This window comes from Balaenoptera musculus, chromosome 2, assembly GCF_009873245.2.
Source record: "Balaenoptera musculus isolate JJ_BM4_2016_0621 chromosome 2, mBalMus1.pri.v3, whole genome shotgun sequence".
Classification (NCBI taxonomy): domain Eukaryota; kingdom Metazoa; phylum Chordata; class Mammalia; order Artiodactyla; family Balaenopteridae; genus Balaenoptera; species Balaenoptera musculus.
The window spans coordinates 35596717-35613405 of record NC_045786.1 but is presented as its reverse complement, the minus strand read 5'-3'; the positions used below and the strand labels follow the sequence as shown (position 1 = coordinate 35613405).

The 16689-nt window shown below is 38.8% G+C and overlaps 1 protein-coding gene across 3 annotated transcripts in view; it reads left to right on the top strand.

The window, feature by feature from the left end:
- SH3GL3 (SH3 domain containing GRB2 like 3, endophilin A3) overlaps positions 1-16689 on the top strand; it is a 140956-nt gene that overhangs the window by 85716 nt on the left and 38551 nt on the right. For 2 of the 3 annotated variants that reach the window (XR_005018847.1, XM_036844273.1), the window contains exons 2-5: positions 2587-2655; positions 8912-8984; positions 11552-11695; positions 15664-15797. Coding sequence is in view for 2 of the 3 variants with exons in the window: in XM_036844273.1 (XP_036700168.1) it covers positions 2587-2655; positions 8912-8984; positions 11552-11695; positions 15664-15797 (420 nt within the window). In the remaining variant the exon portion in view is untranslated. Of the gene's footprint in view, positions 1-2586; positions 2656-8911; positions 8985-11551; positions 11696-15663; positions 15798-16689 lie in introns of those variants that run through there. The other variant, XM_036844274.1, reaches the window with a different exon arrangement.

The window sequence follows — 16689 nt, the reverse complement described above, 5'->3', positions numbered from 1 at the left end:
AGCTATAATGTATCTATAAGGTCCAAAGTCAATACTCACACAGGGTTGTTTACATTCTATTCAATTGACTAAAGCAAGTCATGGGTGGAGAAATAAAATCCATATCTTGATGGGAGGAACTGCAAAGCATTATGGCCATTTTTGCAATTTACCATGCAACAGAACGTGGAGGGTTTTTCCTGGGGTGTGGTTGTGTAATTTTCATTACATTTTCAGAAAATTACCTCCAAAGTTAAGAACCAATATTTTAAATGATTTCACTACTGAACAAAAAGAGATTTGGGAGACTTAATTGATGGATATCTGTTTCAAACACTGCTTGGTGTATGGCAATGGGATTCTCAATTGTTCTTGTTGAAGGTTACCCCTGGTATCAAGGCATTAGAATAATCCTCTCTGACTTCAATACTGAGCCTGAAAACAAAAACTATTGTCTTAGTGTATCTGTCAGCTTCTATTGAGTAACAAAGTGCTCCAACATTTAGTGGTCTAGAACAATGACCATGTAAATGACCCATGCTTCCATGGGTCAGCAGATTATGCTGGTATCGGCTGGGCTTTCACAGTGTCTGCAGTCAGCTGCAGGTCAAACTAAAGAGCTCTGGTTTGGGGAATTAACTGGTTGTCCTGACTGAAGGTGTTGGGGCCACTTGTCTCTCACCACCTAGCAAATTATCTCAGGCTTGTTCACATGGTGGCAGCAGGGTTTCAAGAGAACGAGTGAAAGCACACAAGATCTTGTAGAGCCTAGGCTTGTTTTTATGGGTCAAAACAAGTCACATGCCCAGCTCGATTCATTAGGGTGGAAATAGACTCCAGCTCTGTCTAGGAGGGATGGCAAAGACATAGAAACAGGGAAGATGGGGAGTTGTAGCCTTTTTTTGGTAATATTTCATCTCTCTTCAAGTAATTCCCTCTCACACCTCAAATTTAAGTTAAATACTGTCTGCATGTATGTTCTTCCTATTAAACAGTAATACTGTGTGTCTGATAGTAGTAGTGTAAGTAGTAGCAGAAAACCACACTTAACATTTAAAACAACCTACGATTTTTTTTTTTACCATTAATTGGTGGTACCCACCTCCCTTTACTACTGAGTTTTATATTCATATAAGTATCTTAAAGGTGTAAACAAATCCTGTAGATGTGTACTTTTCTAAAGAAAGTGACTTAACATATTTTCTACTGCTAATCCAGTCTCCTTGTTTTCTAATCCAACCCATACTGGAGCCAAAGTTGGTTTTCTAAAAGGTTTTCCAACTGCATTGTTTGATGAAGAAACTCTAGGGACTTCTCAATCATATTCCTTACCTTGGCATTTGAGAATCTGTGTGGTCTGGCCTCTGCCTACCTTTCAGCTTTTATTTTCCTTCATTCTCCCTTGAGTACCATTCATTAGAGTTAAACCAAATTTCTTGCTGTTTCTTGAGCACACTTGGTCCTATACCAGTAGTTCTCAACTGTCCGGAGACATTGTTGGTTTTCACAATGGGGTTGTGTGTGCTGCTGGTTTCTAGTAGGTAGAGGCCAGGGATGCTGTTAAACATCCCACAATGCACAGGACAGTCTCCTCAGCAAAGAATGATCTCATCTGAATATCAGAGTGCCAAGGTTGAGAAACTGCCCTACAAATTGCTGCCTCTGGGTCTTTTTTCACGCTGCCTCACACCAGAAGGCCTTCCTTCAGTCCTGCCTGTTGAAATGTCCCCTGTCCTTAAAAAGCCAGTTCAGATGCCAAGCCTTCTAGGAAACAAGTCCTGGATGACCCCCACCCTTACCCTTTACACTGTAGGTTCGCAGAATCCTTTCTATGAATCACTGAAATGCTTATCACTTAAGATGTTTACAATAATTTGTGTTCTGTACTATTATTTTGTATTCTTACTGTTTCTCCCTTGTATTTTATAAATTTATGTATTTATTTTTGGCTGTGTTGGGTCTTCGTTGCTGCGCACAGTCTTTCTGTAGTTGCAGCGAGCGGGGGCTACTCTTCATTGCGGTGCGCGGGCTTCTCATTGTGGTGGCTTCTCTTGTTGCGGAGCCCGGGTTCTAGGCACGTGGGCTTCAGTAGCTGTGGTGTGTGGGCTGAGTAGTTGTGGCTTGCGGGCTCTAGAGTGCAGGCTCAGTAGCTGTGGTGCACGGGCTTAGCTGCTCCACAGCGTGTGGGATCTTCCCGGACCAGGGCTCGAACCCGTGTCCCCTGCATTGGCAGGTGGATTCTTAACCACTGTGCCACCAGGGAAGCCCTCTCCCTTGTATTTTAGTTGACTGTTGGTATATGAACTCTTTTGCTGAACTGTGGGTTCCTGGATGACCAGGATTAATCTTATTTATGTTTCTACTAGAGCAACTACCATGTGTTTTACATACAGTAAGTGCATAATAAATATCTGTTGAATGAGTGAGGAATGTGTATCCTCCCATGTTCTTAGCTATGGTTACTCCTTCCAACAATTTTCTTAAAGGACTTAATTCAAAAAAATCCAACAAGCTGAACCTGAGTTTGTTTTTGTTTGTAATAATTTGGGTCAAATACTGTGATAACAAATGATTGTACAGTACAATTACTTGTGTTTATTTCTACAGCTGTTTAGTGAAAAAATAAGTGGCGTTGAAGGAACGAAACTAGATGATGAATTTCTTGACATGGAAAGGGTAAGAGAACATTTTAATGTAAATTATCTTATAAATTTGACTTTCATTATGATATGAGATATACTGATACTGTAAAGGATATTAAAGTGGGGATCTAGAATGTTTGAATTCAGGTGTGAATTATAGAGTCCAAAAGGAAGTTCTTTCATACTTCAAGGTCCAAATAAAGACCCTGGACCTTGGGAGATGGGATATGGCTAACTGGTTCCCTCTAGTGGACAAGAGTCAGAATGCTCAAAAGATGGTCCATCTTGGCAAACAGTTTAGGCCAAAGTGATTGTGATTTAATATCTTGGAGAGTTGAAACGTATTACTGGGAGGAGGCTCTTCGAATATATAAATATTGATTTAATGTGTGGAAGACTCTGACCCTGTTCCCACGTGTTGCAGCAGCTGCATAACAAGTAATTTTTATCCACTGGAACCAGCCATGTCAATCAACTTGGATAAGCTGGTTTCAGACTTTCCTGACGGGTGACACAAGGATGATAATGTGTGCTCTGCTTGCCTCGTGTGGATGTTTTGAGAATTATGCAGAAAAATTAACGTGTATGAAAGCATTTAAAAAATACAATGAGCACGTTACAGACGTGATTGGTAACACATGACAAAGGAAGACTGTGGAGTCTCGGTCCCTGAACAAGCTTCCTGGTCAACTGTGTGAAGTAGTTTAGGTGGAGGCAGAAGTGGGACCATCACTAATTATCAGCTTCCTCAGGTCCTTTCCCCTTTGTTTTGGGACCTTTAAACATAACCTAGTTTTAATAATTAGAGTCCCCAAATGAGAGAGGGCAGAGAGAAAGCAAAGCATCTTTCCTCAGGTGTAACATGGAGGATACAGGCTATAGCAGGTAGTAGAGCTTTCAGCAGATTCTGGGGAAGGAAGTCCAGCCCCAGACTGTGCCTTGGGGGTGTAGGGGTTACTGTCTTCAGGATACCCTGGACCTGGCCACACTGTCCTCCAGGGAGCTTCTTATTTTCTGGGTGAGCACAATTAATTTTCTAGAAATGTTAAGGCCTTGATAGAAAGCTTATTTTGTTTTGCTTTTAGCAAAAGTTAGTTTCTGAAGATTGAAAATCATAGAACATTTAAACATCATTGGCATACCTAAAATTACTTTAAAAATCTCTTGATAAATAAAGATATTTGTGTAACTTTATTACTAATAAAATGATTCAGTTGAGATGTTAAGTTTAAAAGTACATTTCAATAATTTTAGTTTCCGTTGTTGGACTGAGACCCCTCTTGTTTACTTCCTTTCCCTCCCAAAACCTGAATGAGTGACAGAAGAAATACAAAAAGAAAATCTAATATCTGTTTTATTGCAGCAGTGAAAAGCATGGAAATATTTAATAGGTCAAGAAGTTTTAAGGACTTTCTAGAAGAGGTGAATTAGGTAAAATATGAGGCCACTAAAAGGAAAAAGAGGGTTTTAAAAAATTATAGAAAGATGTATCATGTAATCTATCAGGAAATTATAACAGTTATGAACGATTATGAATCATTTAGCATGGCATCTGAATATGTAAGGTAAAAGCTGTCAATGCATAGAGAACTGACAAAAATCAGAGTAGACGATTTTGCATACCTTTCTCATAAAATAACAGATAATTAAATAATAGTTAGGCTCATAGAGAATTTTCATAAAATATGACTATTAACTTTGATTGTAAATAATATAGATATCTGCATTCCTCAAATTGAGAATTCATTTCAAATTTCTTTAAGACAGTTTCAATAATCAATTATTTATTGGGCTATGGGAAAAAGAACTCAACAAATTTCTCAAAGTAAAATCATAGAACACAAGGATTACAAGGAAGGTATAGTTGCCAAATTCTGGATGTTTGGAAATGGAAGAACATGTAAAAATAATTCTTGTTTCAAGAGGAAATGAAAAATAAAATTAAAGATCACTTAGTCACGAGAACTCTGTGTGTCAAAACCTGTGATATATGGCTAAGTCTTCAATGCATTTAATAGAAAATAAATGTTGGAAGAGAGTGAATAAGTCATTCAAGCCAAAAAGCTAGGAAAACAACAGCAAAGTAAATCACTCTAGGTGGAAGGAAGAAATCAATACAGATAAATGAGAAATTAATAAAATATAAAACAATAATAACAAAAAGGTAGAATCAATAAATAAAACCAAGAACTCTTTTTTTTTTTTTGAAAGACCACCTCTACTAAGTGTGAGCAAGAGAGGGAAAAGGGAAAACACAACTAAACTACAAAAGGAATAAGAAGGATATAATGACAGATGTGGATTCTTTTTTTTTTTTCTGAATTTTTGAATTTTATTTTATTTATTTTTTTATACAGCAGGTTCTTATTAGTTATCCATTTTATACCTATTAGTGTATATATGTCAATCCCAATCTCCCGATTCTTTAAATTAAAAAAAGAGAGAGAGATTATTATAAACAGGTGTCAGAAATCAGGGCAGCCAGCAGCTCTCTAACTCAAGGGCTGAGGTCTGGGAGTGTCAGTGGCACAGGCTTTGGGCACCTCAGGGGTAGGGTACCAACACAAATGGAAATTCCAGATTTAATCTACCAACAAAGACGCCCTCACACCAGGTAGACTTTACAAAAATAATTTTCACCTCTCTGCTTTCCCCTGTTTGTCCTGATGGTTTGCTGAGATATTTGCATTGCATTTTCTTAACCTGAACACACACACCCACCCCCCCGATGTCCCCAGTTATTCTAGAAGGGAGGTTTTGTTTTTAATTTTTTTGTTTTTAAACTACGTGAGTTATTTTTTTCAGTGTTCAACTTGATTGCCTATTTTTGCCAACGCGTTTAGTGGCATCCTCTTTAATTTGTAAAGGGTTTATTCCTTGCATTGATTCCTGGGCTGTCCTGGAAGCACCACCAGTAGGTGTACATCAAGGCCTGTGAGTTTTAGGCCATTTGTTTCTTGGCATTTTTTTCCCAAAAGAAATAGAAGAGTCTAAGTAGAAAGTATTCCTGCCTCTACCTCCTCTCATCCTCACCCCTCAGAGGTGACTCCTAGATACCTGGTGGCTTTTCATGTCCAAAGAGGGTTGTATACATGGAATGACCACTCTACGTTGTGTTTTAATTAATATTGAATATATATAAAGTTATAAATCTAAAACCTAGTTTTTTTCTTTTTCTTTTTTTAAAATTAATTTTTATTGGAGTATAGTTGCTTTACAATGTTGTGTTAGTTTCTGCTGTACAGCAAAGTGAATCAGTCATATGTATACATATATCCCCTCTTTTTTGGATTTCCTTCCCATTTAGGTCACCACAGAGCACTGAGTAGAGTTCCCTGTGCTATACAGCAGGTTCTCATTAGTTATCTGTTTTATACATAGTAGTGTATATATGTCAGTCCCAATCTCCCAGTTCATCACACCCTCCCTTCCCCCCTTGGTAACCATAAGTTTGTTCTCTACATCTGTGACTCTTATTTCTGCTTTGCAAATAAGTTCATCTGTACCATTTTTCTCGATTCCACATATAAGCGATATTATACGATAAAAAACCTAGTCTTCTTAAGCCTTAAACTGCACATATGGATTTTATTTATAAATTTAGTAATTTCAGTATAAAAATGATGATCATTTTTAGTTAATCTTCATTTTAGTTTCCATTAAGTCATAAGCTGAACAGATGAAATCCTTATACATTTGTCACCAACTAGTTACATAATTAAGCAAATTCCCTTAATGCAAATTCCTGCAATACAAATGCAGTGCATAGGAGTCCCTCAAACTTAACATCAAATCTAAAACAGGATTTTCCTATGCACTTACATTTCTTGTAACTCTAATAAAATATAAACATTAAGTTATTAAATTTTCTTAAACATTTCAAAGATCTTCATAAACAATTGAACATACTGAAGAGAGTTCAAAGTGTACAAAACTCGTTACCAGGTCAAGTGCACATACACACAGGCGCATTCCCACACACACAGCTAGCACACGTGTATCAGTAATATGGGTTTGATTCATTTCTTCATTTCTGTACTGTCTTTTTAAACCTTCCTGGGGCCCCAAATTTAAGCATTCAGCTAAGGGGAACAAATACAATTTCAGGTTGGATGAGAGTGCTTCGTCGAAAGCTTCTGACCCTGTTCAGGGTCATAGATTTTTATTCACTTTTTAAAAAAATTAATTAATTAATTTATTTATTTTTGGCTGTGTTGGGTCTTCGTTTCTGTGCGAGGGCTTTCTGTAGTTGCGGCAAGCGGGGGCCACTCTTCATCGCGGTGCACGGGCCTCTCACTATCGTGGCCTCTCTTGTTGCGGAGCACAGGCTCCAGACGCGCAGGCTCAGTAGTTGTGGCTCACGGGCCCAGCTGCTCCGCGGCATGTGGGATCTTCCCAGACCAGGGCTCGAACCCGTGTCCCCTGCATTAGCAGGCAGATTCTCAACCACTGCGCCACCAGGGAAGCCCCCATAGATTTTTAAATGACAAAAATGAGTTTTTTTGTATTAGAAATCACTCCCAGCTTGCTTTTTTCCTTAGCAACGCACAGTGGACGTCTTCCCAGTACATATAGATCTTCTGTGTATTTTCCCCCTGTGATTAAAGAGTATTCCTTATTTGGATGTTTCACAATTTATCAAGTCAATCTCCTATTGATTGTAATTTAAGTTGTTTTCAGTTTTTATGACTATGTAAAATGGTATAAGAAACATCTTTTTACCTCCCTGCAGTTTACTGGTATGTTTCTAGATGCTAAGCCCCTGGAAGTATGATAGATGGTACATTAATAGGTACTTCACCTTGATCTCAAAAAGATCGTATCATTTAGCACTCCTATTGTATATGAAAGGGCCCATTACTCCACACCTGTATAATACCTTATATGGGGTCTAGTCAATTAAAAAAGATTTTTGGGGGGGTCAATCTGGTGAGTGGAAAGTATCTCCTTTTAATTTATAATTTTCCTGAATATTTTGTCAAATGTTTATAAGCAACTTATATTTCTCCTCTTTTGTGGATTGCCTTCTTTCTAGTCGGGTTGCTTTTTTTTCTTAATGGGAGTACGGAGTATAATAGATACTAACCCTTTATTTTTTTGCATTTTAGTTTCTGTTCACCACTTTTATCAAACTTCGTGTATTGTGTCTATTCACCGTTCCATTTGAAATTTTATGGAGTCAGAATTTTGGTCTTTTCATCTTTGATGCTTGGATTTCGGTGATACCTGGAATATCCTTTCCACCCCAGTATTTCAAAATATTCTCCTGCATAGTTTAGTACTTTTACAGTTTGTTTTTAGGTCCATATTTTTAACCCTGTAGGTAGTGTGATGTATGAATCTAACTTTATTATTAATTTGCCAAGTTTTAACAAAAAAAAGAAAAAATTGAAAGTGTGATAAGGCTTTGAATTACTTTTACATGTTAATTGGGGGAGGATTCACATCTTTCCAAAACTGAATTTTCCCATCTAGGAATGTGGCTTTTCAAGTATGTATTGTACATTTCTCATAATATTTCTTCCTCGTTATTGCTTATTTTTTAATTGCTGCTCTTATGAGCGGGATCTCCTTTTCCTTTAAAACATTTTCTTTTGGGCTATTGATGGTATAAAGTAAAGCTATTGAAATGTGCATAGTTAACTTTTATTGTATATTCTCACATTCGTTTTCTGGTTAACCAACAGCCAGAGTATCCAGGAATGGTTTTGAGGAAGGAAAGATTCAGTCTTAACCTGGCAGGGAAACCTTTGTTGTTAGCATCTTCTGCCCACAGAACAGAAGAATATGTATTTCAGTGATAATATTGATACTAGTGATGATGATTCTTTTGTTGTTGGCTTACTGAGGTAGTTTCTCATATGAATCCTTATTATGACATCCTTATACAAGTACAGAAATTCAAGTTCACCCAGCAAGTAAGGAAAATTTGGCTCAGAAATGTCTAGTCTTGGTTTTGAGAGACCTTCAAGCACAACCAATAATCTAGTGGAGCATAATAACTTGTCCAAGTTTCCTAAATATTACATTAATATCCATTTTAATGTTGAATAAGAAGTTAGTGTTCTCCACCATCATTGGGAGGAGCAATTATTGGAAGGATGTCCCAGAATCAAAAAGTTAAGAAAATATTACCTCTTCCAGAAATGTTGAAAATGTCCATTTGTATTAAAATCATTATAATGGCGTTATAAATATTAAATTGATCAAATTTATTTCTCTGTTTGTTTTTCTGTAGAATTCATTGTTTGTCATTTACCAATATCTTCATGTGTTTCTTTTATTTTAAGAAAATAGACATTACCAATAAAGCTGTTGCAGAAATTCTTTCAAAAGCCACAGAATATCTTCAGCCGAATCCAGGTAAAGTTAGAAAATGTCTTGAAATATTCAATTGTTCATTCGCTGTTACAGATTCTAATAACCCAGGCTTACTGAGTGTATGGTTGACATGATCTAGAAACAATGTCCTCTGTGTCCGAATAATGAAATTCAGTTTTTTTAAGTTGAGTGACTAAAGGTAGTTGCAGTGAATCCTAGCTGATGACAAACAGAGCAGACACTTCTGTGAACTATGGTGACGTTATTTGGGTGGAGTCTTGGTCTTAGCAGCAAGACACTGCTAAGCAAAGACATTTTTTATGAGATGCTTCGGAAACCCACTAAATATTTTGTCCATGTTTTCTTATTCAGCTGTTTCCTCTTTTTTAAAAAAAATTTCTGCCATCCTGTTCTAACGGTGCCTGTGACTTTGAAATGGCTTTCACTTCATTGCTTAAATGCTGATGAAGTGAGGTACGATAAACATGAGAAACATGAGAAGATCCAGTGTTACCGCAGCTTCTGGACAGGAGGTCTTTCACTCCTAGGTATTGAAGCAGCATCCCTTGATGAAGTTTTCCTAAGTTCTAAACTATAGAAACCAATAGAGGGCGTCCAAGCTTTGAATTCTGTGGCTCTCCAAATCTGCCTTTACTTTGTATGAATTTATTATTTGCATATAATTATCGTGATTCCCTCGGCTGTAGGAATCAGCACACATCCAACCATCTGAAAATCTAGAAAATAAATTTAAAAACATACATTGAATAAAATATTATGTCCAGGCAGGATGGCAGGTATAGAATTCTTTAAAACTGTACAGCTGATTATAGTTTTAAAAAGCATAATTATATATCTCTTCCTGGACCTCGTCAGTGATTGAACCACACAAGTCCCTTTTCCTGATGAATCAGTCAACACATATTTAGCACATGCTCCCTCTAGGCAAGGGGCTTTCCTGGGTCCTGGGGTATACGGTTGAGTTGGAAGGGAACCTGCCCTCAACGAGCTGACACTGGAATGGGGTAGGGAGGTATTGGCCAACAATGAAAGTGTCCACTTGGCCAGACACCTCTGGTTATTCCTGGAGAAGAGGAAGGGAAGCCTAGCAGCCTCTCATTCCATTTAGTGGCCCTCAGTCACAGGACTGCTGCATCCCACATCCCGCCCGGACAGTGGGGAAGAGGAGCAGAGTGTGTGTGTGTGTGTGTATGTGTATGTGTCTGTGTGGCAGGAGAGTGAAGCCTGTGTGCCTGGGCACCAGGAGGATAAGTGCTTCGAGGATGAGGTGGGCAAGATTCAAAAAGACTGGCACCGTGAGTGTCTAAAGTTTTGCTACTCGAAGTGTGGTCCATGGCCCAGGAGGACCGGCATCCCCTGAGAGACTGTGGGAAATGCAGAAACTTGGGCTCATCCCAGACTGACTGCATCGGACTCTATATTTTAACAGGATCCTTGGGTGCTTTGCATGCACATTAAAGTTTGAGAAGCACTAGTCTAGAATACTTTAAAATAAATATGTAATTGTTAAAATGAAAGACAATAAAAATTTACCCCTTTACAACCTAAGATTATCTCAAACACCACCTAGCCTACAGAATAAATTCCCAAATCCTTAGCTTGGTGTTCAGTTCATAGTCACATTTCCCCCTAGGTATTTCCTGATTTGTCCTGTATTAATTTCTTCTTTGGTCAAAGCAGCCTACTCTTTATCTGTTGGTTATAAACCATAATAAGCCTTCCCCCTTCTGCATCTTACACTATTTCTGCACTTTTGGGGGGGCATCTTTCCAACTTTATTCAGCGTATTGTTATATTTTCCTTTCTGTACACCACATCAGACTTTATTTGCATAATTACATCTTGTATTTTCTGCCTTCCAGTAACTAGAGTGTGAGCTCCTTGAGGTCAGAGGCTGTCTTAGGTCTCTCTGGAGTCCCAGTAATTAGCATGGTGTGTCACACAGAGCTGGGATTAGTAAGCACTCATGGCCTAAGTCAGAGAAAGGACTTAGTGGCCACCTATCATTTCCCTTGGGTCCAGGAGTGGAGCTGCACCTGAGGGACCATCAACACAGACTCTGGTTCCCCATGGGGGCATCTGTCTCCTATTGGTTAGGCTTCCTAGACAGGAGTGTGCAGCTCAGTGGCCCTGTACCATGAAGTTACATATCATCAGTCTGGATACACTCTTGGGGGTGGGGGGCTGTTAACCACCAGTTGGTTTGAAACATCCACCTCAGCAATTCTGTTCTTAGTTTGCAGTTGGTCCCCAGGAAAATTTGTCTGCCCAGGTGTCAGCGTCTGACTCAGTGAGTAAGCTGTGGGTGGGGTAATGAGAGCCCCAGTTACTATTATTTGGGAGTCAACAGCGTGTGCCATAATTTCTATTTTTCATCATGTTTGTGCAACAGTGCCCTTAGCCCCCACCCTGGTTAAGAATCTAGAAAACCATGCGAGTAACTTGGTCACGCAAGTTACCTTCCTGTCTCAGGGCTCTGACATTTTGTCTAGGGCGATCTTGATTTCTCCAGCCCTGTTTGTTACATGCTATGTACCTGTCACTCCACCGTGCCATTTTAAGGAATTACAAATGATAATGTTTTTAAGCATACAGAGCTAAGCTAGGAATGCTGAACACTGTGTCGAAGATCCGAGGACAGGTGAAAACCACGGGGTACCCACAGACGGAAGGCTTGCTGGGCGACTGCATGCTGAAATACGGGAAGGAGCTCGGGGAAGGCTCCACTTTTGGTGAGTATTCCCACATCACCCGGGAGAGCTGAGAACGCATCCTTTGTCGATTTTAGGTTATGCACAAAACCTTCATTTTAACAACACTTGTTATTTATTTCATATTATCAAAGCAATACATGTTCGGGAATTCCCTGGCGGTCCAGTGGTTAAGACCCTGCTGCTTCCAATGCAGGGGGCGCGGGTTCGATCCCTGGTTGGGGAACTAAGGTCCCGCATGCCGAGTGGCGCAGCCAAAAAATAAATAAATAAATAAAAATTAAAAGAAAAGTAATACATGTTTATCGCAGGAAGTTTAGAAAACATAGGCAAGTAAAATAAAGGAAAATGCCAGCATCACCCATAGTTACCTACCCAGTGATGGGCCCAATTACACACTTTGCTGTATATCCTTTATACCTTTTGTTTATTCTTATATATATTCACACACACCTTTAAAAAAATTATAATGGGGTTATAGTATACATACCCTAATTCCCTTTTGTAATCTGCTTATTCCCACTGGCTATAGCATGGTCCATGTCATAAGACAGTCTTCTACCATATTGTTTTTAAAGGCTGCATAATATTCCATGCATCCACAGTTTGTTCAATCAGTCCTATTTAGGATATTTAGATTTTTCTTCTTTATGTGAAAAAAAAAATTACATAGCATTTACGATAGCCACTTTCATGGATAAAGCTTTGGAAATATCCAAGCTTATGTTCTTAGATGAAATTCCTGGTAGTGAAGTTGCTGAGTCAAGAGTATGCCCTATTTTTCAGGTTTTTGAAGCATAGTCCCAAATGACCCTCCAGAAAGGTTATACCATTTTGACACTCCTGCCAGGAAGGTATGAGAGTGTGTTTCTCAGCACAGGTACTAACTCTGGGAATTATCTTTTTAGTTTCCTTTTAACTCACTGATAATTTGATTCATAGCAAATAAAACTGATATCTGGGTGCTGTTTTAACTTTATTTTTTGGATTATGTGTGAGGTAGATTTTTTTTTTCACGTTTGTCATCATCTTTGTGAATTGTATATTTATGTCCTTTGCCTATTTTTCTATTAAGGTGTTCTTTTTTTTTTTTTTTTTTCTTACTGGTTTATGAGCTTTTTCAGTGGTCAGGATACTTACTTTTTGTCTGTCTCATATGTTGATGAAGTTTTGCCCCAGGTAGGCGTATACCTTCTGATGTTGTAGGTGAAGGTTATTTTAATGGAACAAGATTTTTGCTTTTTATTTAGTGGGGCTCATTGGTCTTTTATGGTTTATGGCTTTGGTATCATGTTTAGAAAAAATTTTCCGCTCCTCCCCGCTTCACTAATAAGCTGTGTAAATGTTTGTTTATACTTTATTTTCATGCATATGTTTTCTTTTCTTACCTTTAAATTCCCAAGCTCCTGAATTTAATGGATGAGTACTGTGCAATAGGGTTTTAATTTTGTGTTCTCACAAATACATAGCTAGTTGCCCTAACACTTTATTGAAAAGTTCAACCTTTCTCTGCTGATTTTCTATAACTTTTTTGTTATAAAATTTTATATATTTTAAGTTTGTTTCTGGTCTTTCTCTTCTGTTTTCTTGATCTGTACCCTGTTTTGATCAAGTGTCATGTTGTTTTAAATATTGTCATTTTAAAATATATTTTAATATATTTAACTAAAATTTCCCCTAGATGTTATAAAAATTTCATGGACATACTCATCTGTTTTATTTTTCCAGATGAAACTTAGAGTCATTTTAAGTCCCCTGTACTAAAAAAGAAGAAACTTATTAATTTTTTTTTTTTTTTTCCCACACCACGTGGCTTGTAGGATCTTAGTTCCCTGACCAGGGATTGAACCCAGGCCCTTGGTAGTGAAAGCGCTGAGTCCTAACTACTGGACCCTCAGGGAATCCCCAAAAAACTTATTAAATTTTGATTGAGATTACTTTAAATTGATAAATTATATTGGGTGTGAATCGAACTTGATATGTTAAATCTTCCGGGAGAATTTGGCACGTTTGCTACTCATGTAGTGGTAGCAAAGCAAGATATGGAAATTGAGGATTCCGGTATTAGGCCATAGTCATTCATCTAGGAAAGTGGGGGGAAAGTCTTTTGAAAACTTAAAAAAAAAATTCCCATATGTTAAAACACTAGTTAGTCACAGAGGGTAACAGTATCCTTCAGAGCAGTATAATGTGAATTTTATTTTATTCCCTGGGTGAATGGGGCCAAGATGGCCTATTCCTTGTCCTGAAGGCTGACCAGTGGAGGGAACAGAAGACACAGCCAGGCAGGCCCTAACATCCATGGACAGTCCTGCAGTGCGTCTGGTCAGGTGACAGGACAGGGGATTTGAAGGGCAGACAATTTGGTAGCTTCCTCGGTGTCCAGCGAGAGAGAGCTGACATCAGGAGGGCATTAGGAACACAGGGATTGCTTGCTGTTCTGAGGAAAAGACTGTGCTGTCGGATGATTTCTTCTTGGGGCCACACAGAAACTTCCTCAAGTGCAGAGACCTCCACCGGTGGAGGCTGAGTCCCACGTCCTCGTGGAATTGGAATCCTGAGCAAGGAGATGGGATATCAAACCCATGGAGGTGACAGCTAATATTCAGAATGTCACCTTTGGCGCCTTCTAAGAAACATATTTGGAAATGTTTTCGTCAAAGCTAAATTAACTGACATTCTGGGGTGTGGGCACTGGTGTCAGAGTGAGCAGTGGGGTCAGAAGCCATATCCTCCATTTCTGACCAGCTGGGCAGGAAAGAGTCCCCAGGCCAGGAAAGGACGTTCTCATCTCCATCTCAGAATGAGTTAGAACCAGACTCTGGGGAGTTAGTTAAGGAGACATAGCCTCCCAGGAGGAACAAAGCTACCCATGCGCCAAAACAGAGTCTCGGTCAGCTGTGGTTTGGAGTAATGGTTTCCACTTACATTTTGCAAGGTCCTATAACATACACTATCTAGGCTATTTCTTAAAAAAAATAAAAAGTGAGGTGAGGTGATATTGCTATCCCTGTTTTACAGATGAATAAACTGTACATGCCTATTACTCGTAGGTGAAACAATTGAAGGTCAGAATTAGCTAGAAATGCAAATTCTTGGGCTGGGATTTCAGGTCTTCTTCAAGCCTGGGAGTTGAGAGACCCCAAGCTCTAACATTTTATGAGATTGATTTGGAAAACCCCAACTACAGGAAAAAGAGTTCAGTTTAGTGCGGCATTTCCCAGAGATGTCTTCTAGAAAACCTGCAACCCTCATAGTGCTCCGCTACCAGGATGCCTGCTTGCAAATTACTGCAGGTTAGCTGGTGCCAAATACCAGGATTTAATCCAGCTAAAGCCGCCCATCGCTGCCCAAGTCTGGCATGGCTGGCCTGGACCTCACTGCAAGAGCAGACCCTTCCCACCCTGCTGAAAGGCTGTCCTGTGTGACACTGCCAGACTTTCTTTGACATCAGAAAGGGTAGGGAAACTTAGAACCATCTCAAGAATACAAGGAGTGGCCTCAAGAAGACCTAGCAGCTGGAAGCTGAGATGAGGTTTTATTCATTTATTTCTATTGTAATCTTTATTGGTTAATATTTAACCCCTGATGAATGAATCCTTTTATTGTTTACAAAGACGGATTTTGTTCTTGCGCCTCTAAGGAACCCTTGGTGCCAGTTCACAAAACTACCAGTTTAAAAAAAGAAGCTTTAACCCCATCTAGTGGCTGATACGGTAAGTGCCTCAGTCTGTCTGAGCCTCAGAGTTTTATTCTATGCGGTGGAGAAAGTGCAGAAGTAGTGAGGAAAATGTGGAAAATATTTAGAAAGACTTTCTCGTTTTTACATTTTCTTTTCTCTGGGTCAAGATCCAAAGGCCCCAGAGTTGAGGACCTTGTTACACACCATTGATCATCACAAACTTTTGGGAAAAAATTAAATAAATATCACTGTTAACTTAGAGTTAGGTCTGCTAAAAAACCTTTTTTATTTGTATTTTCTATTGAAGGCAATGCACTGATAGAAGTTGGCGAATCCATGAAGCTAATGGCTGAGGTGAAAGACTCTCTTGATATTAATGTAAAGCAAACTTTTATTGATCCACTTCAGTTACTACAAGACAAAGATTTAAAAGAGATTGGGGTAAGTTTTCTAGGCTATAAATCTGCCTGTTGCTATTTAGTATGATGTTTATACTATTTAAAATCATTAGAACATTTCTATAGCGACTCAGTGAAAGCTTCATCTTATTGTGGGTGGTAAAAAAATAACTCAGTTATGTTTACCTGGCTCACTGGGAAAGAGTCCCAGGATCAATTAGCCGTTTATTTTGTACCTTATTGAAGCCAGCTAGGAGCCAAGCTCAAGATACATATTTCTACAGTCATTTCTCACATGACAAAATGACTGCATAACTTTGTACTGGATTTTTTAAAAAGCAATCTTTATTTATTTTTTAATACCTTTTTTTTTTTTTGCCACACCCCACGGCTTGTGGGATCTTAATTCCCTGACCAGGGATTGAACCCGGACCATCGGCAGTGAAAGCACAGAGTCCTAACCACTGGACTGCCAGCAAATTCCGTGTATTGGATTTTTGATTATCAAAATCATACCATACTAGCTGCATCTTTTTTTTTTAACATCTTTATTGGAGTATAATTGCTTTACAATGATGTGTTAGTTTCTGCTGTATAACAAAGTGAATCAGCTATACATATACATATATCCCCATATCTCCTCCCTCTAGCATCTCCCTCCCATCCTCCCTATCCCACACCCCTCTAGGTGGTCACAAAGCACCGAGCTGATCTCCCTGTGCTATGCGGCTGCTTCCCACTAGCTATCTATTTTACATTTGGTAGTATTTATAAGTCCATGCCACTCTTTCACTTCGTCCCAGCTTACCCTTCCCCCTCCCTGTGTCCTCAAGTCCATTCTCTATGTCTACGTCTTTATTTCTGTCCTGCCCCTAGGTTCTTCAGAACCATGTTTTTTTTTTAGATTCCATATATATGTGTTAGCATATGGTATT